This window comes from Zeugodacus cucurbitae, chromosome 5 (assembly GCF_028554725.1).
Source record: "Zeugodacus cucurbitae isolate PBARC_wt_2022May chromosome 5, idZeuCucr1.2, whole genome shotgun sequence".
NCBI lineage: Eukaryota > Metazoa > Arthropoda > Insecta > Diptera > Tephritidae > Zeugodacus > Zeugodacus cucurbitae.
The window spans coordinates 32,403,929-32,427,410 of record NC_071670.1 but is presented as its reverse complement, the minus strand read 5'-3'; the positions used below and the strand labels follow the sequence as shown (position 1 = coordinate 32,427,410).

Below are 23,482 nucleotides of genomic sequence, written 5' to 3'. Positions count from 1 at the left end.
TGTCATGCAACATTATACAAACTTTTATTTACACATACTCGTATTATACATAAATACTACTGGCACACAGCGTTTAGGTACAACAACAATACATTCGCACACTCACTGGGCACTGACAACCAACCTTTTGTGTGAACGACCAAAGCAAATGAGGCAATAAAATCAATGGTCAATCCTGTCAGAGATCATTAAACACAAACACGAAGTTACAAGCGGCATTAGTATGAGTAATCAGTACAAAAAAGACGTCAAAAGACAAAGCGATGCCGACTAATAGGCGTGTGTGAGCACAACGGGCGAAAAGCAAGTGGTTAGAGAAAGAGTTTCCATGAAACTGAACACAAATGTAACGGCATGCTGCGAACAATAACACGAATACCTTTCTTCACTCACATGTGTGTGTGTGTGAAATGCGTGAGTGTGTGACCACTCAAAGTGTTGAAGTGTTGCCTAAGGATTATAGCCTGGGTGGTGACGCCACTTCTGGGTGGTACAGCCGAATTGGGGGCCGGTCAATCGGTTATAGCAAATGGCTAACATTTGCTCAGCATTATGTCTTATGTGTTGAATGCGAAATGCATGCGAAATTAACTGGAAAATTAGCGTTTACATAACATGTGTGAGTTCTGTGTTATAATATATGTATGTGGAGGTATGTATGCCTTCTAGTGTTTGTATTGTATATGTGTTCAAGTAGTTTCAACTGTGTCATTGGGGGCGTTATAGTGCACCATAACTAATGACAGCAAATATCAATATATTATATGTAGACCGGAGTATAGTATACAGTTCGATATTGTGATAGCAACAACAACTGATTTATAAAATCATATTAATAATACATGTACGTATCTTGGAGCATATATGATAGCAGCAGGCATGCTCATCATGCATTGTCTCCTATTTATTCTATGAATATCGAAGGCATGACTATCTCCAAATTTCACTACAAAGACAGGAGGAGATATGAATGTGTGTGCAGTATAGCTACGAAATTATAGAACAATATTATATAATCATCCAAAAATTTATAAATACATATGTATGTATATAGCCAGATTTCAAATTGAATGAATGATTGCAAATCAAATAGTAAATTATCAAGTTTCAGTCGTTTAAGCAGTCAATTAGATCACATTTCATAATAAATTAATCATTAAGCACTATGCTAAGCAGCAAATAAAAATATTTATTATGACTATTACGCAGAAATACCATGAAAAATGTCTCAAACACCAAGTTCTAGTGAAGGACAAATATCTATTCACACCAAATCGCATACATAGTTTCTTCGATTGAATAAATACACAAATGCCACCAAATAATATTCACACATGGAGTATATGCATTCATATGTACATGTAACCACAATCTAAGTCAATTTCATACAAAATGCTGCTAAATGGCTATGTCTATATGTATGACGTATATGTATATCTACAAATATGTATGTATGTGCAAAAATATATATGAGAGTACGTATATACGTGCTGTTTGCACACCAATTAGTTAAAATTGCTATAAATGCGCCACAAAGGAGACAGAGTGCCACTCACTCACTTATGCACATACATATATATACGATTTACATACACAAGCATAACAGTTAAAACGGATATACGCGCACATTCGAGCTGAAACAAAACCAAGAGAGCAATTTGTTGCCCACAAAATGATAGACTGCATAGTGCTAAATGCCTGTTAATATATGTATACACTTACATATATACATATATACCTAGAAACAAGTAACTAAGTCTGTGAGCTTAGCTGCAATGCTCGGTTTTATACATACATATACATGGTAACACTAAGATTTGTGTGCGTGTGCAGGCAAGCTTGCATGTTGCCATTATAGTCTAGCGAAATTGCTTACACTAGTCATTTGAGTGCGCTTACACGCTTCCCCATTGTGCTGTTGAGCTAATTTGCTTCATTTGTCGACTCAGCCTACCCTACTACAGGCAGGCACCAAGTGGCCGTTCTTACATACAAACCATTAGTACACAAAATATGTGGAACATAATTGAGCTTTGAGAGACACTGTAGTCTTAATTTCTAAATTTCTATATACAAACTTCAGGAAGCTTTATTATATACCTTATCTTTGATATCTACTTTAAATTCAATACTATCCGTATATAATATTATTCATAAAAGTTGAAATTACAATGGAACTTCTCTAAAACGAATCACCATAATCCAAGAAAAAACTTCAAGTTAGAGAGACTTCTAGTTATAGAATTTTCATTAAAACAAACCTTTTTCAAAAAGCTGTAAAATATAGATTTCTACACTGTTTTATTTATTGACTTCGCATAAATTTTTATTAAAATACTTTAAAACATGTATTCTGTAATTAGGTTTGTTGCAGTTTGCTTTATTGGCTCTTGACGCCTTTGTTCGATGATTTATGCAATGAAAGTGGCACTCTATTGCCTCTTCAAGAGTTCGAGTTGTGGAGAACTTCGAGGTATAGAAATTCGAATTAGGGAAGGAAATTTGTATGAAATTTGGCTTCTAAACGCAATTGCCAATTCAAGTGGAAGTTCCACTGAATATTGACAGTTTTAGTATGTAAATCAAATGATTTTCTGTTAAGGGATTAGGTGGGTTTCGTCCGTGAAAAAAATTACCGATTTTTTTTTTATATAAAAAATTTAGTTTTGCTCTTTAAAGTCTAGCAGAACACATTTATTCCTTATTAAATAGAAATTTTTGAAGAAAAATATTGAAATAGTGACGTAATTTGCGCAGTGCCTCCGCGAAAAAGGCAGGATCTCCTGAAGCTGAAAATATGTGTTTAGTGAAGACTTTAAATCAAAAATAAAAATAATAATTGAAAATCGTATTTCGAAGAGCTGCCTAAAATCCATCAAGATCTCTTGAGAAGATCTCGATAAATACTGAAAACCGACTTTAAAAACATAGTTTTGAGTAAAACGCTTTTCAAGTTTTGATTGACAATTAGATTACTCTGAAGCTCGAAATTTCTCCAGACTGTATCATTAAAACCAATATTAGGATCGGATTTTAGAACAATGTTCTAAAGATATACTTAGATTAGAAGTTTAATAAAATCACAGTAAATTTTACAGTTAAGCGAATGTAACTCCATTAATTAATTAATTTTCTAACTTTATTGCTTTTAATAAATTAATCAACTTTAATTTTTTTACTATGCAAGTTCTCCGAATTGAAACGTCACAGTATTTACCTGCTTGCTATACTTTTTTATAATTATCTTATTTGTTCTCTATGTGGGTTTGTCAACTGTTTTAAAAATTTTTCACTTAGCTGAGGCTTGCTTTTTAAAATAAATTTAATTAAATCAAATTACCATTCCAGCCGTGATTGCATTTAGTATTGCTGTGTGTAATCTGTTGTAATGGAACAATAAATGTACATAGGTAGAGATATATATCAATGCCGGCGATTCGACTACAGACAATAGATTTACAAATAGGTATTAAAGTATATGTGGAATACGGATATTTTACTATCTTACATACACAGCCATTACATACACACTCACACGCACATTGCATTTGTATATAAGTGCTTGTTTTAAGTGCAATGCTTCTGTCCGGGTCAATAGAGCATAGCTGTTGCCACTGATGTTGTTTTTACTAAGCTTTAGTGCCCACTTTATGTAACTGGCTGACCGGCTAGTAACAGTCTGCCATAGTCCGTTCGTTTATTCCCCGCTGTTGCCTTGTGTGTTTTCTCCCTTGGCGCCCCCGTGGTCTATATAGCCTCGTACGAGTATGCAGATATTGAAGCGCATGCAGTTGATTTGATTAGCTTGCTTGTGCTTTCAACGCAAATGGAAACTATTCAAGCCAGATAAATGTATGAACATACTCGTACATAGCATGTGCGCACTATATTAAATATCTTGCCGGAGTCAATGCGTTTGTGAGGAAATGCTTGCACGCAATGACTGTGTGTGTGTGCAGATGGTAAGCAGGATAGTGGCAACTAGGATTGTAATTGCACTTTGTGCTCTACAACAGCATTATTATGCTTGATTTCATTTAATGTATGTATGCAAGTAGTTTACATTGCATCTTAATTCGATTGATTTGAGAGAGTCAGGGTCAGACTGTCTTTTCACAAGTCTTTGAAGAGCAGCTAATGAAAGGGAAATAGCATATATTGCTCACAAAATAACTTCAAGTGTGAAATCAAGTTGCAGAAACTATTAAATGCGCATTAGAAATATGTATGTGGATACATAACTATGTAATTCTTACTTGTTAACATGAGTAAATTTACTGTATAATACAGGGGAATTATTCCGTATGCAAAGTGTTGAGGAATGCAATTTTGCTATTTTAAATGGAGTTAAGACTTTGCAGAATACAATCCTGAGCACCTACTTAACCAATATATTCAGTTTTATATATATTTACTACAACATATTTGATATTAGACTCTGTGCTTTGATTTTGAGGTAGACAAAATGATCTAAAACTTTAAAGCTATGTCTGCCAACAGTGACAAAAGAAAACGATACTTGCGTCTGATAATGTGAGTAGACATACAACAAATCCTCCATTAAAGATAAATAATCATATATCTAAAAATTGTTTTACCAAAAAAAGTCAAGAAAAGGAGAGTACCCTTTCTCCAATATACGATATCTCAAAGCGCGAGAATGGTTTAAAAAAGACGATAAAGGATTAGCGTAGCGAAGAAAGTGAGTAACTAAGAAATAAATTGTTGAAACATTAGAACTCCGCAAAAAACTGATCGATTTTAAACAGAAATATATACTCAAAAGCGTTCCTTGATCCAATTACAAGTATCTTTATTTTCGTATAATTTCTCAATTTAAATAGTGATGAAGATATTAAGTAATAATCATTGAAATTACACGTACAAATTGTATATATACTTGTGATATTTACCCATATACCTATAATATAGCATCTTTCCCCAACGATACTACACCCTCTCGATTTGTTGACGTTATTATTGGTGCTCAACTCACGGCAAAGTGATGCTGTTAATATTGCCTGTTGCAATTTTTCAAGTAGCTGCAGCAACCGTTGTATTGTCCCCTCTCAACGTTGCTGCTGAAATTACGATGGGTTTTCCTTGCCTCTGCTGCTGCTGCGTGCGTTTGTTAACCTCCTCCACCTTCGTATATTTGTTTGCGTCCCGTTGATAGTTGGGATTATTTTGTGGGAATTTATATGCGGCAGCTATTCGTAAAAGGACGCCAAAGACTCGGTCGTGTGTTTGTGTGAAAGCATGTCTCTACAAACCCATGAATAAATGGACAAGGTGCCATAAAACAATAACAAAACGAAAGGCGAAAGCAACAAAAATAACAAATTGCGCAAACACTACAGTAACAAGATGAAGAACAGTGGATAAACATGGTTCAGGCATTACTGAAATAAATGTGTGTGCGTGCATAAGTGAAGAGCGCTACCATTCGGGTCTGCGCTTCTGTAAAAACATATCACACTTAACACTTACAAGGCTACATATGCGAGGATAAAACTATTTGTATACTCAAACGCAAGCCAACTACTACGGTTGGGCTTGTGTGTATGCAGCTTGTTTGCGTCCATTCTCAGATGGGTGCAAACAAAATATTCCTGCAGGAAAAAGTCGACGTAATAAAGAAAAGCTTTGGTTCAGTACTGGTACCACTTTGATAATTGCCAGTTTCTTTGCTACTACGAAGCACTTTTTCATTGTTGTATTCTTATGAGATAACTACAGTTATTTTGCTGCAAGTTCTATGCATGGTTATGCTATTTGTTACACATGCTTGCACATAACGGATTTTTGTACCACCTGAATCGAAACCAGATGAGTAAAGGCTTATATTTCAAAATTAAAATGGTATCCCAAAAACTCCCAAATGTGGTACTAAACCCTCATATACAAAAAAAAAAATCCGGAATCCTTCAAAAATCTTTTGGAACGACAAATATCGTTTTCAACTAGATCGGTTGGATAACTAATGAGCTGAGAGTATTTGAAGCTTATTTTAGAAGATATTGCCGAGAAATGACTATCTCACCTTCTTCAAGGCAACTTCAATTGTCAATATGTATAATGATCGGTAAAGCGCTATAAGAAATACATACGGCCCATTTATATAAATGTAGTCAAATGAAGGTTTATGTCTCCAGTCTCTTATAGAAAAAGGATAACTTCACATTATTTGATAACAAGCAAAATCATACTATAAAAAAGTATATAGTGACATCTCTGTAAATAGTTCATGAGTCAACAATGACATCGAAGGAACCCCTAAAAAGGGTCCTATTCGTAATATGCAGCAACTCGGATATCAATACTTAACTAACCCTAGCCACGATATAATGAATATGACAAACTGCGTCCTCCCAGTTGAATTGATATGGTCTATTATCACTATAATTTCGTAACGTTATTGAAGTATTACGTATAAGATATACATTCATTCATTCGGTCGTTGACTTTCCAGAAGGAATTTGATTTTAATTTAAACACACACAGTTTTAAGGTTTCATTATTAATATTTAGAAAAAACCATAGATCCGCAGTAGCTTACATGTGTCTTTGTAAACTTTTCAATGTTCACTACGAAAGGTTCTCGATTGTATCCCTGATTACTTGGACCACTGCACCACGGAACCGTCCCCTAGAGGTTTCTTCTCTGCGCATGTACCTACGATGGATATGTGGGAAGGAAGAAGTAAATGGAGAAGTGCAGTTAGCTTTTCACGGATGGATCGAAACTAAGGGGGAAAGTGGGAGGGGGAGTTTTCTGCCGGAAGCTCTCTATCAACACCAGCTTTAGACTATCTGACCACTGCAGTGTCTCTTAAGCAGAGGTCGCTGCGATTAAAGTAACGGTGAACACACGGCTCCGTATGGTGCCCTCTTTTAGAGTGGTAGGTATTTACTACGACAGCAGAGCGGCAATACTAGCATTGGAATCGATGACATTACGCTCTAAGGAGAGTCTTAGATCCTTATCAATAGCTTCTAGCTATCCGACTCATGTGGGTACCCAGTTGGAATTGTTGGTAACTGTAAAGCGGACAAGCTTACCAGAGAGGGCAGGGAGCGGGCGTTTGACAAGAGCGTTTGACATGCAGACTACGCATGAGCTCGCCAAGCGCTGGTCAACAACCAAGTTGATGCAAGTTGCCAAAGCTGTATGGAGGAAGGCGAGGTGGAATCATCTAAGCATTACCGTCTCCACTGTCCAGCTTTTGCCAGACTGAGGTTGAAACACCTAGGCTAAAATCGACATTAGCTGACTAAAGAATTTCGTAACAGATTCCAAGCGTTTTGCAAAATCTTATGGGTCTTTGATCCACCGGCAGCTCACTGGTATCACAATGGACAGCGCTCTAAGCTGTCTAAGTGAGATCTTCTGTATTTGCATAGATCTGCCTACAACATATCCTAACGAAAGGTTCTTTAAAATTTTCAAACTCGATTTTAGTACTTCTGCGTTTATAGAAAGTCGTGTTGAGTGTGCCCAATCAATAAATTAAATTGGTGTTAATAAAATATATATTAAGAATCATGCTTATCAATAAAGATTGAAATAATATATCTTACCACTGGGCATAAACACCCACCGATATGTGCAAGAATACTTAGCAATTGGTGTTAAACCAAATTAAGCCAACAATTGCACCATTTCACAAGCAATCTAAGGAATTTATTTATGCACCACTAACACTGACTCCCAAGCACCACAAAAAGCAATATCATTGCAATTCAGATAACAGCACGATTATAAAAGGATAAGTGCATGTATGCATTGCAAAGTGTATATATAAAGATATACATATATGAAAGTAAATATATTATATATTTATGGTAGATACAATCTCAAGAGTTTGTGCAACTGCATACTAAATATATAACTCAAGTTATTGTTAAGCCCATATACTCCTACTTTTTCATTCTTTATACCTACAGGCTGGCTCATAATTCTTTGTTGCTTTCTGCTATTTACTTACAGATCCAAATATTCGGCTACAATTCTCAACTCTATGCAAATTTCTCGGACGCTTTGAATAGAGCGCAAGGCATTGTTGGTGTGTCGATTTTGCTGCAGGTAAGTTTCATATTGGCAAAGCATTGTAGCAATAGTGTGCCAAAAGTGTTCGTTTATTCGGCAATATATAAGTAAATTTAGCATTTAATGTATGAGATATAGTTTTAAACTGCAATAAGTCGTAAATAATTTAAATAATTCAAATACAGTGTAATGATGACATACTACTAATTTATATATATCTTCTATATATCATTATTACTTTAAAGATTCTTTTAAATACCTCTAAAGTAATTACCTTTTTCCCAAAAAAATATTTTAGCTCGGTGACCTGTCCAATCCAGAATTGCGCATGCTGACCGATCAACTGGAACGTATACGTTTCGGGGGCGATGAGGCGTTCGTCAAGCGGCTGTCCATACGCGGATTGCTCCCAGAAACTGATCAATATATGACGTATGATGGCTCGACAACGGCACCGGCCTGTCATGAGACTGTGACGTGGGTTGTGCTAAACAAACCCATTTACATAACCAAACAACAGGTAAGATTGCTATGAAATCTTCAATACGTACCAGCATTTTCAAGAATATAACAATATGTAACTGCCATAATTGAAATCACTTCATGCGTCTGTAATCACCCATGAGATTGATCTACGTCAAATTACCCTTAAGACACATTTTCAATATATAATATTAATTATACTAAAAGCGAATGTTGTCATTCTTAAATTCGTTTATGCTTTTGTTCGTTCGTGCGATTTTTGTACGAGTACTTTTCGTTGAATTATATGCTTTATATGCTGTCAAGAGCACTGCAGAGCGAATGTCAACAGAAATATATGAAAAATACATAACCTTAAGATATACCTTAATGCCGTGTAGCCTCAAATGATTTACACAATCGCATTGGGATTCGCACAGCACAGAGGACGGTGGTGCGTATGAGTAACATTTGTGCACGTGCGCCATGACAAAAGCAGCGCATACAATAACCGCTGCGACAGACGCTTTACTAACTAACTAATGATGATGATAAATTGGAGAGTAGTGGTGATTGTGATTCCAAATCGATAAACATTTAATTTAATTTCATAAATTTACCGCCAAAATAATTTTCTTTTTATTTTAAATTAAACTTAAACAGATTGGGTTTTTTTTTATTAAACAATAAAACGAATATTTCTATTTATATTTTCTTTTATTAATTTTCGAATAAAATACTTTGAACAACTTTTTAGTTTGGATTTTCATCGCCTACGGTATACTGTGCCAAAACGACATCACCCATGAAAGCTGATGTTGACACCACTGACAGTGTGACATTGATGAGCCGCTTGACACATTTTGTCTTACTACCTTTCTACAGCTTTTTATTATTCAGCCACTGGAATTGTTGGTACTTCGAAGAAGTATGATTCCGGCTGAGTGTTTGTGTATGCTCAGGGCAAAATATACACTCATATCCATTAATGGCTACAGGCTTACATATACAAGTATAGCATACCAACAACTAGTACGTATCGCACAGCATGCTACGCAGCAGTCGGTCTAGGTTGTTGGTTACTTTGAGCGCTGAGCCCATGTATGGTATGTCCTTACGTGACTCACGCTCTTATAACTTTTTTTCCCTTTTCGCCATTTTTCACTTGTTGTGACGGTATCGGTTGTATACTTATCATGTTGTACGGTAAGTACGTACTTGCGTGTTGCTGCACTTGTTGCTGTCTCCTTGCGAGCGCTCGAGCACATAAGTAGGCTTCTTTACGTGTTTCATTCATTCCTTATACACTGTTATCTTCTTTTCTCACTTTTTGGCTTGAAGTACTGTTTATATTTTCTTCTTAATTCCGGGAGTAAAGCGAGTTGCTTGCTGAAGCAGACAATTTTAGACGAATTCATCATGTCATTTAATTAATTATTTACAGCTTTTTTCACGGTCGTCACAATATGACGTTCTAATTATTTTAAATGTTAGCACGCAAGCTATAAATACACAAAACTTATTTTATTTAGACGTTTGTAAAATGAAGACTTGTAGGAAGACAAGCACATACGACCTCATATGAATATGTATTATTCGAGTTGTGCTAGCAGAAATGTCATGTCTTTTGCATGTGTTACTGAAAAGAATTCATGGCTTTAAAATGTCAGCAAATGGTAAGTGGCCAACTACTAAAGAGGCTTAATAATGAGATAATGGCCTGGAAGTTCCGGCGTCTGTGTCGAAAAAGGCGAAAGATTAAATACTTTTCTTCTCTTTAAGAAATAAAAATTAAATTAAAATAATTTAAAAATTTTAAGTAAAATATAAAGACATTTACATTACCTTTGACTTTGAAAAATTAAGAATGTATTCTTTTTTTTTATTTGAAGTAATTAATTATTTATGAATCTAATATAATATTATATTATATTTTAATTTTATAAATAAAATTTTAAAATTATTAAATGTCATAAAAATCTTTATGCAAGCACTTTAAAAGCGCTGCCGTGGACTCGCCAACAAATATGTAAAAAGACATGAATATATTTAAAAGCGAAATGGCAAAAATAGCCTGCAATGCTGCAAGCGAAGGTTGCAACCACTACTGAATACTCATGGCTGTGGCTTTATCGATTACTTGTACAATTACGATTCAACACAAAGGTGGCAAAAATAAAATAAAATACTAGCCAATGGCAAGATCGCAGTTCAAGTTGTAAGGAGGGTTAAGTTCGGACGAAATCTAATAATAATAATTAAAAAATTTTAAATTTTAATTTAAAATTCGTTAAATGCTATTTGATCATATTATACAAATCTACATATATGTATATTGAACTTTGATCGTTTCGGCGACGTTCGCAGCAACTCTGACTGTCATCGCGCCATGCTAACCGAATAATGAATTCCTGAAATTGAAACTTGTGATCTCGGCGACATTGAGAGAACACTTCGGTGAGCACATAACTTCAAGTTTTTGCCGGTTCGATTCTCGACTTGGAGCAAAACTTCACCAATTATTATAGTTACCAGTCGAAATGCTCCAACGAGAAATCTAAAATTGGATTCAATGGTCATCTGACCTGTAGCCGCGGCCAACTTTTGAAAGAGATAATCTTTAAAAAGTTAATTTGGTCAAGTTAATTGCTTCAACAACCGCATTTTATTGGTTGATAACAATTTAGTGTCCGACCAATTCCCAATTTTTTACCGATGCCGATGCTAAATTTTTGACCGATGCACAGTATCGGATGCGGTTGCCAAGGCCGATTAATCGATTGGACTATATAACAACTACACTAGGGCTTCCTATGAATAATCTGGGAAGACAATATCATTTCAAGTATATACCTTTTTTGAAAGTACTTCAGTGAATTGTTAAGAATCACAACAGTGTAACAAGTAGCAGGTTTGGTTTCGAAATTATCAGATCAATGTGAAAAACAACTATAAGTAGAACACAACTATAATACTCTGAGGTGACATATACGCTTGGTGTTAAAAAAAGTAAGAAAACAGCGAGTGGGCATACATATCATAGTTATTGCTCACTTTCAGAGCAACAGACTTGAATAGACGGACGACGTTTATTTACTTATTTGTTCATGGCATGCACAATATTATTTTTGTTGTATACGAAAGTATTACAAGATTTTCATGTTTTTCCATCCACTGCTTTTCATAGCCGCTTTTTTCGAGTGGTTTTCACGGCGAAGTCACAGAGATTTGCGCTTTTCTCCGAAGTTCGACCATTGCAGTAATTGACATTAATGACTTGCCTGCTAGCAAAATCGTCTCTTTTCCACTGCGTTCGGTTTTTACTTTACTTCCTCCTCTCTTCTTTTCAATGTTTTTTCTTCCATGGCTTGGTGAAGCATGATGCATATATGCATTTATACTTGTATATGTCGCAAATTGCCGGTGTCATTTCCGTTAGTCGGCATTACTTGCAACCTGTTCCGCTTCCGTTGTGACAGACACAAGCAGAGCTTATCGGCAGATACTTAAATGTTGAACGATAAACATCTAAGGTGTGTATTGTGTGCATTGCAGAAACAGCGTGTATACCGTTGTTATTCAAGCTTAAATTTAATTGAAAATTAACTTATGTTTTCGTAACCACGTTAATTATAAATTTACTACAAATCGAATCCTAAAAACGTTCTCCACCCACTCCTTCGAAGTTGGGTTCATATTCCCATATTTATACCACGGTTTTCAATAATAATTTATAAAGCTTTTGGCTTTCAGTTATTCCTCAACACATATTCCAACACCTAAAAGCAGCTGACTTAACTGCAATTTCCGCTGCTACGGGCGGCATACGTTCACTCTTAATGTCAGTGTCATTTTTCATACGTTTTGTCTCTCTCACTCCTTTCGCCCACCCCATCAGCACTTTAAATTTTGTCCATTACAGATATTTGCAAATACATTACACACTTTTAGCACGCTACCTTGCCGTTTACTTATTTTAAATTTTTTATGCTGCCATTCATTGTTTTACTAGTAATTTCCCGTTAGCAGTGGGCTCTGTGCCACTGCGGCGCGTTTTAATTTGCTGCATTAAATATATGCCGCACAGCAGCGCACTGCACACGAGAAGAATGCTCTACGCTCACAACAGATAATATTTCCGCATTTGCAGTGACACACACAAACACACACTTATGCGACACGGCAGCATCACAGCATTCACACACACACATACCCATATTCCTATAGGCAGGCATCCTTTATGCTGTCGCGTGAAGCAGATACGTAGCATGCGCTCGCGTGCCTTAACTTCCGTCTACATTTTGTCTGCTTTGCATATGTATGAGCAAAAGTACACAACCGTTTACACCAGCATATGAGCTGAACATGCATATGGCACACACACACACACAGGCATAAATAGATTATTATGCTTTTAAATAGTTTGTGTGGGTGTATGAACATATGTATGCATGTGTGGTTGTGTGTGTATAGTTCGTGTCATTTCGCACGCCGCTGTGTTGTTGGTACCCCGACGCGCCACATAATCAAGTCTCAGGGGCACCATTGAAACGCAGCAGACCACAACCTGCCTCGCTTGGCTTTCTCTTGACTCTGTGCCTCTCCATTCTTTGCTTTATCGCATGTTTCTTTCACTTTATTTTTCACGTTTTTCGGTACCCACCACACGCTGCCATTCGCTTAATTAACATTTGCGTTACATTTTTGTAGTTCATTTATTTAAGGTTCACTACAGCGACGCAGCACACCTGCGAGGCCCTACTTACACATGCATATCTGCTATACATATATAGATATACCCGTGGTATACGGAAGCGTATGCACATATTTGCTCAAGCACTTGCTCGAGCTCTTGTGCGCGTCGATGTGCATAATAACGCGCCAAGCGTATGTGTTATCATGTCAGTGGGAGCTGAAAAGGCAGTTAAAAGTTTTTAAAGCTATAAGTCAATATGTCACTCCTTAAACAACTGTTAAAGCCTTACCTTCATAACTGCACTTAAATTCACACAATTTTTAGGGAAATTTATTTTTGAAGAAATTCCTTTAAAGTTCCAGCATTTTTGGAGGTTGAAATATCAACTTTTTTGAAATCATTTACTTGTTTTAGAAGTAATTTTAAGTCAAAAATTATATTAGGCCCTTACAGTAAGGAATAACTAATCGCGGCGCAAATGTAATCCTAAACTAATGTTCTAATGAATTTCGAAACATTCATATATAGCAATCAAGTGTATACGATGTTCAGCGGACTGGACTGAATTGTTGTTATGGTTTTCAAGAAAGCCTTATTTTTGTGGACCTATTCGAATTTAGTGTAAACCAGATCGGAAGAAAAATTTTAGATCCGTACGGATCATGAAAGATTTATCCAATATATAATTTTGATACCTTGCCTATATCTACTGAATCAATTTTGCAGTCATTCAATATCATACATTCATTCTTTTCGTGATGTGTTCGCCTGATATGTAGCAGCAGCATTTTGTAAATCAAAAAATAATATTTCTGTTGTCACGATCACAATTCTTATATAACTTTTTGATTATTCCAAGTGGTATTATATTGGACCAAGTGGTTCATCTCAACAATTCTTCCTCCGTACTGTACTAACGAACCAGCTCTTTAGCCTAATAAGTTATGTTACAGTATAAGAAACTTCATGAATATGAAAATATATGTGATTATCTTAAGTCTTAAATTAAATGAAAAGCATAGAATGTAACTTTTTTGCATTCAATAAAACTAAGAATGAGATAAGAAGAATTGCATCTCTCTTATTGTTATACAAGTTTGCCTGCTGGAACTCAAAGGAATAATCTCATATATATGATGCAGAGCCGTACAGTGGGACATGACATTGTTAATCGTACCTTATACTTTATTTACATTATTTCTAATTCTGTAGTACTCTCTGCTCTATGTGGATAATTCATGTATTCATTGAACAGCTAATTTTGTTTAGCGATTTAACAAAGTTGCATAGCTTGTTTATTAGTTACAAGATGACAATGAGTACGTTTGAACGTTTCTGCATATTGACAATTTAGCACAACAAATTGCATCAGCAAGTGACTAGCGTTTGAGTTACGAGGAGTGGAGTTCTTAAACTTCATCTCCAATATAAAACTTTAGCGGTAGACAGCAGTTATGTAGCGTGAAGCATATGGAGAATGTGTGTGCTAATCCGATAGATTGGTATGATAATTAATGTCTGGCAGTTATAAACTTATTAAACTTTGCCGTGGATTGCGGTGAAGCAGACTGGAAAATTACTAATAAAACTAAAGGATGCAAGTTTTATATAAATTTAAATTGACATTGAAAATGAAAATGAACAATGTGAGGGCTCACATGTACATCTGTAACCAAGAGAAGGAGAATTAGAGGGACATGTCTTTACTCTATCTTATTTTTAACTATGAAATTTGTATTAGTAACGCTACAAAGTTTATTTTTATCACACAAAGTTGATCTTCATAACATTTGTATCTAATATCTAGAATGATAAGAATAATTATTAATAATATTTAAATTATTTTATAATAATTTTATTATCTTCTTTATAAATTTCTTGTTCTAGTTGCACGCCCTACGACGCCTAATGCAAGGCAGCCCCGATCACCCCAAAGCACCGCTAGGCAATAATTATCGACCACCACAGCCGCTACTGCACCGGCCCATTCGTACTAACATCGACTTCAAAACGTCAAAAGTGAATGGCAAAGCTGCGTGTCCCACCATGTATCGCGAAGTGTATTATAAAGGTAAGCCCACTAAGTGAAAATAATAACAGTGAATAGTTGTTCTTGAAAGTATTACAAATTAGACCACATGAAGTTATATCAGACTACAGACAAGTTTATGTTAAACACCTTCGGACAACAAATATAGCTTTAGTGATTTGTTCTGTTGGAAATAAATAGCTAAAATAAGTTCTGAAAATCCTACGAATCAAATGCTTTAGGTTTAGGTATAATATTATTAATTGTCGTTCACTAAATTATTTCGTTTAATGACATCACATTTTGTAAAAATTTAGTTTTAGTTTAGTGCTCTATTGAAGTAGTAAGATCGAAAACAGCATTTTCGAGATATTTTGTTTATTATATTTGCTATCAAAAAAACTATAGAAGCTGTGTAGACTGAACCCCAATACCAAAATCGACTTGCAAAATTTCGTTGCGGTAATTTCGATCTTGAAAATGTACCACGTCATGGTAAGCCTCTTGAAGCCAACGAGTATAAAATGAAGTTGGTGCTCAATGCAAATGGTTGAAAATGGCATAAGGTATTGGATCGAAATGTACAGGGTCAGAAAGCAATTTGTTAAAAAACCATATTAACGTTAAGAGATGTGGTTAAATTCATTTGAAACGAAAAATACTAAAATCGTTTCAACAAATTTGTATCATATCAAATATTTTTGTCTAGAGTGTTTTCATTAATTTAATAAATGATTTGACAATAACTTTCTAAAAAGAACTAAGCAACGGAACATGTTTAGACATTTGATTTTCAATAAGGCTATACTTTATTCGAGTTGATCTTTTTGACAATTGTCAAACAAGGTTTGTTGCTGGCACTCTACCCCATTTGCTATATAGAGCCTCTCGGTTGAAATTTATTCGAGCCAGCCAAAATCATTTCAAAACATAATAGCAAACCCCTATCTTTATAATAAAAGCTTAATTAAAACAAGTAAGGAAGACATAAGTTCGGGTGTAACCGAACATTTTATACTCTCGCAATTTATTTATTTAACTTAATTAATATTATATAATACACAATTTGACCCACATATTCGTCATATATATTCTATAAAGTCCATTGAAAGTTGGAAACCCTAATGTAAGCTTAGAAGCGCCGAGGTCCTCATGTTCGATATATGGGGCCTTGAAAACCTATGGTCCGACTTTGGCGACTTTTAGAATGGGGCTGCCACACTATAAACATAGTATTTGTGCAAAGTTCTGCACCGATATCTTCATTAGTGCTTACTTTATATATTGTAAAGTAAACGAATCAGATCGTCTTCAAAGTTCTGGTATATAGGAGTAGGCGTGATTGTGAAGCGATTTGGCCTATTTTCACAACATATCATTGAGATGTAAGGAAACTATTACAACCCAAGTTTCATTGAAATCGGTCGAGTAGTTCCTGAGATATGGTTTTTGACCCATAAGTGGGCGACGCCCAGCCCATTTCCCATTTTGTAAAAAAATCTGAGTGCAGCTTTCATCTGCCATCTGTTATGTGAAATTTACTGTTTCTGACGTTTTTCGTTAGTGAGTTAATCCACTTTTAGTAATTTTCAACCTAACCTTTGTATGGGAGGTGGGCGTGGTTATTATCCGATTTTAACTATTTTCATGGTGTGTGGTGGGGTACGTAAGAGAATCGACTGCAGTAAGTTTGGTTTATATAGCATCATTGGTTTGCGAGATATATACAAATAACAGATTTGGGGGCGGGGCCACGCACACATCCCCAAAAAAATTACATTCAAATATGACCCTTCTTAGTGCGATCCTTTATTCCAAATTTTACTATTACATCTTTATTTATGGCTCAGTTATGGCACTTTATGTGTTTTTGGTTTTCGCCATTTTGTGGGCGTGGCAGTGAACCGATTTTGCTCATTTTCGAAAGCAACCCTCTCACGGTCCCAAGGAACATGTATTCCAAGTTTCATTAAGATATCTCAATTTTTACTCAAGTTACAGCTTGCACGGACGGACGGACGGACAGACGGACAGACGGACAGACGGACGGACAGACATCCGGATTTCAACTCCACTCGTCATCCTGATCATTTATATATATATAACCCCATATCTAACTCTTTTATTTCTTGGTGACACAAACAACCGTTATATGAACAAAACTATAATACTCTCTTTAGCAACATTTGTTGCGAGAGTATAAAAACTCGAAGAATGAAAATTTTCAGTTTGGTTAGCATAATCTTGAATAGTATAAAAATTTTATTCGGTAACCGTTATTTAAAGAGGTACTAAATTTATACCAAACTAAACATATGAAAGTAGAATTTTTGGTGATTTTTGTTCACTCATTCTAACTGTAACTTTAACTTTGTTTTTCAAACCATTTATCAAGCATCTACCACCCTTTCATATATAAAAATTATAAAAGAAATACCAATATGCAGCAATTTACAAATGTGTTCTTACGAAGTCACTTTCATAAAAATGATTGCTATCCTGCTTAAAGGTTATCTAAGAATATACTATTTTATCTTAATTGCATATTCATATTCAGAAAGCAACGAGAAGACAACTGCTACGATAATATTGTCGCAATTACAGATTTATGCTCTCATATACACAGATTTTATTGCCGTTATTTATAAATCATTTACCAGAATTAAATAATTTATTTGCAAAAGTTCAACAATTAAAGCCCGTAATCGTTTTAGGTGTAGTTTTAATAAATTTGATATATTTTATAAGATGTATATAATGTGATAACTTTCATTCACTTCATTTCCATTTACGGCAGCTACAAGTTGGAGACAGCATTGAGGCGGAACTCGGCTATAAATAACAACATTAGCAGCAGCAATCAAAGCCAAACGCATTTGCAACATCAACTTACAACAGTTATCAATATAAGCATATATTTGCACACACTTATACATACATATGTACGTAAGTACACGTAAATCGGCGTGCAACAGGAGCTTCCATAAATTTAAATAAATATATTTCTAGTAGTAATGTAATTGTAATGAAATTATTGAATTACATATGCATAGCTGAGTTACAATGAGGTACATACATAAATATGTTCATATATAATATACATAATAGTAGTGTAGGTGCATATAAAAATCAAGCAAATAAAATATACGTACATATATGTAGCTGTATGAAAGAAAATAAATTAGACTAACAATAAAGATTGCAGTTAGAAAATGTGTGTCTAAAATAAGGGAGCAGAATTTCTATGAAGCAAAGCAAAGTGGGCAAAGCAGTAGCGGAGGAAGTAGTACATATATAATCGTGTAAATAAGCAACTACTAAAAAATATTTTTGTAACCAGGCCCACTGAAAATACCAATAAGTAGTTAGTAATAGCTACATTATATAATACTAGTATAACATTAGATGAAGCTAGCATAATTATATATTTCGAAAAAAAATATCGAAATATATATTATTTGCGACTATATAATATCTATAAATATACGTACATATATAGCATATACTGTTAACTGCTTCTTGCCATCTGCCTTCTATAATTAGAATCCAAATCAACATTTCATTAATCATTGTTCGTTCGTTTCTAAAAAAGTACTTGACTAAGCTTTTTAGTTTTGCTGACATATGCGTTTCTGCGAATGTTGCAAGTGTGAGTAGAATGCAGTGTATTCGAAGAACACCTCAAATGCCACTCTAGTAATGTATGCTGATTTCGCCATGAAAAACCACATGATTTTCTTATCATATATGAATATTCATACTTCGACGTCATAATCGAAGCATGTTTCGCTTCAGCATCTTTGAATCATTCGTAACAGAGTTTCATATGGGGAAATTACTTCGAGTGATGTCAATATGCTCTCGTGACTTCAATGTCCAATTTTTTTTTCGTGAGTCAATCAGACGTTTTGTGGTAATTGCAAAAATGTAGTTTCCATAAATAACAGTGGAAATTCCCGTTTACTATTTTAGGTACAGCAGCTCTCTAATAAATTACTCACATCAAGCAAATATAGATCGCCTGAGACATTTTTCTTCGGAGAGACATTATGTTTTGAAAAATATTTAGGTGATTAATGTATGCCAAATAAATCACCATTACACAAGTATGGTGGACTTTCCCGAAGCAGTTAATGTTGCCGCAATACTTGCTTGTTGTAAAAATTAAAAAGCGTCTAGCCAAGGATCCTAGAAATATATTCTTGACCAGAAATTATAGAGACAAGATTGCTTCAGAAATGAAATGTATTGTAGAGCTTTCATGACAATTGTAAACATAGCTTTCCTTCCTTTAGTCCATGACGTCACGAATCATTGTATTATTTGTCAAACGCTCTCCAAAAAAGTAACGGTAAAACCGTAATCTCATGTTCTGGCTTTCCTTTTTTATGCTCTCTTGTAATGCAACTCAGTACCGTTTTTGTTGTTTAAGCTAAGCTAGCGAATGGAGAAAGGACGAATAGAAGACTTCTTTTCTAGCCACAGTTGCTGTAATATACATGTAAGCATTTCGTAGAAATACTTTTATTTGCATATGAGTTATGTAAAAGAAGTGTTATTAATAATAACCGTTAAGTAAGTTTAGCTTTTGTTATAGCAATCGCCAGCGTCAAGAGTAAAATAAGTAGAATAAACCCACCAGGACGAATAGACCCGGTCCACTCTAAAAATAGATTAAGTTACTATGCAATAGAATAAAGTAAGCACAGTAGTATGGAAAAAATTTAAAATTTTATTTTTTTGAAATATAAGTACACATATTTAAATATTTTAATTGCATATCCTTCAATAATTCTTTAATTGAGAGTTTTTCTTCCATAAATGTCTACTCATTTCAAACATATTAAATTCATCCAATTTTCAAATGAATCCATTTCATAGGAATTCAATTTGTGATTTAATTGATTTGTTCGGCTCGTTTTTTCGACTGCAGCAGTATTGCAAATTAAAGAAACACTAAAGCAAACTCAATTAGAACTATTATATTATTTACGGTTTAACGAATAATTAATACCAAAAAACCTGTAAAAATTGTAGTGGTTGTAAAACGTAAATATAAAATAAGAATTTCGCCAGAGAAAAAACAACATAAAAACACAACACTTTAATTGTAACACTATTTTGCGCTGCTGACATAAACGGAATTTGTTGCCATATATCAACATTTTAATTTATTAATAAAATCTGCGCACAAATATTTGTTATGAAGTTGATATAAATTACATCAAATAATTAAGCGCCGTATTTGCAACATAATTCTGACATATTTTCTGACATGGTTTTTTTCACTATATCTCGAATTTTTTTACCTCGACTGGCTGCACATTTTTGGTTTATAATTATGTGATTTGTTATTGTTTGCACAATTAAGCGCATTTGAGTGTTTATTATGAGTGAATAATTGTTGGAAAAATATGTTCAGCAATAAAACATGCATTAAAGTGATAACCACACACTGAGCGAGCAAAACCACAACACGATTACGAGTTTTATTTACTTTTTATTTATTTCGGTTTTTTCACCACTTTTTTCGGCCAATAAACCAACCAATTTAAACGAGCAAGCTGGTATATTATATGTAGCAAGTAAATAAATGACTTAATTATGTTCTAACACTAGTTTATGCAGTCGGAGCGCAAATAGTAGATAAAAACTTTTATTTAAGCCTTTTTTGTTGAGGCTCACCGCTTTCATATTTAGAGCCAATTATGTGTAGATATAAGTGAGCAGCTTCATCAAGCTGGTGGAATTATTAAATAAACTGCATTCGAGCTGAAGCAATAATGAAATTTTTTAGTGCGTTTATAAATTGAATGTCATCAGTAAGATAACAAAAAAATGTAAATCCTAGATCTAAATTTAGACTGAAATTGACTCACCTGCATCAAGGAATGCTCTTTTCTAAAGAAACAACACAGAAAATTCAAATTTAATGGAGACATTTATTATCATTCGAAAGGACTTTATTTGACATTAATTTTTAAGAAGGTCCATCCGTTGAGTGACACATTCGAGCATTTCGACTGATAACTGACGAATGACAAGCGTCATGTTTTGCTCCAATGCTTAAATCGAAGAGGGATTGTCCGCATAGACTTTAGACTTTACACCCCACAGGATAAAGTCTAACGGTGTGATATGACACGATATTGGTGGTCAATTGAGGTTATCTTCTCACCGAAGTATTTTATCAATAAATCAATTAATTGATGCGATGTTTAAACCAATTTTATTTTAATTCAGGCATCAAAGAGTAGATTATCATAGCGCGAAAAAGGGTCGGTTACGTTCTCACCGGCATCCCTTTTAAGAAATATGGACCGAATTGACGCCTCATGATCACGTGGTATATTCGTTCGAATATTATCTAATAAGTAATGCAGATAATATTAAAGAGAGTTTATGCCGATACTTTCGTTTATTAAGAATGATTCCATGTTTTATATAAACTAAAGCCTATAATCGTTGTACGTTGCACATTATTTGTGGTTGACTGACGACAAGGTAAGCAATCAATTATTGTAACACCTAGGCCGCGCCAAACATTTACTACTTGTATGTCAAACATTGCGCAAGGGATGTAAGTTTGTACACGGTAAATATAATTAATGCTACGACCAACGATAGTTGTACACAATCGCCATTAACTGGCAACTTTGACATACACAGGTTAATTCGGAGGTTAATTTGCAAAATCGCAAATATGTTGATACGCATGTATACAAACATATGCATATATACATGTTGCGGCGCAAAATTGGCAACATTGACAGCGGCTGTATAACGATGTAACGTGAAAATCCAATAATTCACACAAGATATATATACATATACAGCATACAACAACTAAAAACAATATACAACAACAAAAACTACGAATGAAAACAATAACATGCCACATATGTGAGCGTATTGCAGCACAATATTGTTAGCAACAGTCACATGCAAGCATGCCACACAACAAAGCTAATAAATATTCAATTTGTTAGCCATGCCGTAGGCCACATTACCTTCACCTTGGTAATGCCGCAGCTTATGCCTTTTCCAGGCACCACTTAACATGCTACTTCCACTTCCTTTGCGTTGTGGAGTTGTGGCAGCAGCATAAAGCGCTTAAATGCTCGTACAACCATATTGACCACGCTGGTTAGGCGTCGCATTAACGCTTGTAAACGCAAATGTAAACTGTTGGCTTATCGCACACTAGGCGTAGCATACATAATCGCAGGTGTGCCAGCTATTTGTTGTGTGTAGGCGAGGATTGTTTTAAAATCACTTACACAAACGTGTTACTGATACACATGTCACACATAGCCGAGTATATTATATGCGAGCGTGTAAATATTTTGGTTTTAATTATAATATCGTCATATAGAAGTAATGCAACTATTGCTCAGTTAAATATTTTGTTGAATAATTTATATTATATCAATTTGCAGATGAAGTTTAATTTCGATTATTATTAAATATTCCTAATCAAATAATTTTAATTTAATATTTTTTTCTCAATTTGCGCTCTATCTTCAAACGGACTATGTGTCTATTACTTCATTTACATTCCTATTTAATAGGAAAATAAATGACTTCGAGCATTTTCACAAAAATAACACTCAACACATATCCCTCTTCTAACATTATTACATTAACATTAGTCTCAACATGTAAGAGAGCATGTTCATTTTTAAATAAATGCTATTAAATTGAAGATATTTTAAAATTATTTACATAAAGCCAACATTGTTCATATTTATCGTGCTTATTTAATTCCAATACAATTACAATTAAAAATCTTGTCGATTCGATTTACATGCAGCTAAGTATTACTTGCCATAACCAAAATCTAGGTTAAATGCTTAATTGACTTCAATTAATGTTATAATGACTTATGTCTTTTCGCAGGAGTTAATTGAACAATTAACTGGCCTTTGCTCGATTAAAACGCTGATTTAAATCGATTCACCATACAAAATTAAATTTTTTCTACATTAGTTTTTAATTGATTACAAATCGAGTTGAAAATGCAGTGCAGTTCTGCGAGTTGTTGTCCAAGTTGGCTTGCTTTTATTGATAAAATAGCAATCAGCTGATGAAGCCAACCAACTTCTTATGAACAGCAAAAACATAAATGTATGACTACTGATCGTTAATCGAATAACGGGCAGTGCGAATACTCGTTACTCAATTATAATCTTAAAGTATTAAAATATGTATTAACATATAATTTGGATGTGCGAAATGACTGTTA

General features: G+C 34.5%; 1 protein-coding gene across 1 annotated transcript in view; it reads left to right on the top strand.

Annotated features, from left to right (window-relative positions):
- LOC105213949 (carbonic anhydrase-related protein 10) overlaps nucleotides 1–21,572 on the top strand; it is a 96,951-nt gene extending 75,379 nt beyond the window's left edge. Inside the window, exons 5-8 of the mRNA XM_054231309.1 lie at nucleotides 7,991–8,086; nucleotides 8,349–8,570; nucleotides 15,096–15,279; nucleotides 18,035–21,572. Of these exons, the coding sequence (XP_054087284.1) occupies nucleotides 7,991–8,086; nucleotides 8,349–8,570; nucleotides 15,096–15,279; nucleotides 18,035–18,057 (525 nt within the window). The 3' untranslated portion in view covers nucleotides 18,058–21,572. The remainder of the gene's footprint in view (nucleotides 1–7,990; nucleotides 8,087–8,348; nucleotides 8,571–15,095; nucleotides 15,280–18,034) is intronic.
- The last annotated feature ends 1,910 nt before the right edge of the window (nucleotides 21,573–23,482 follow it).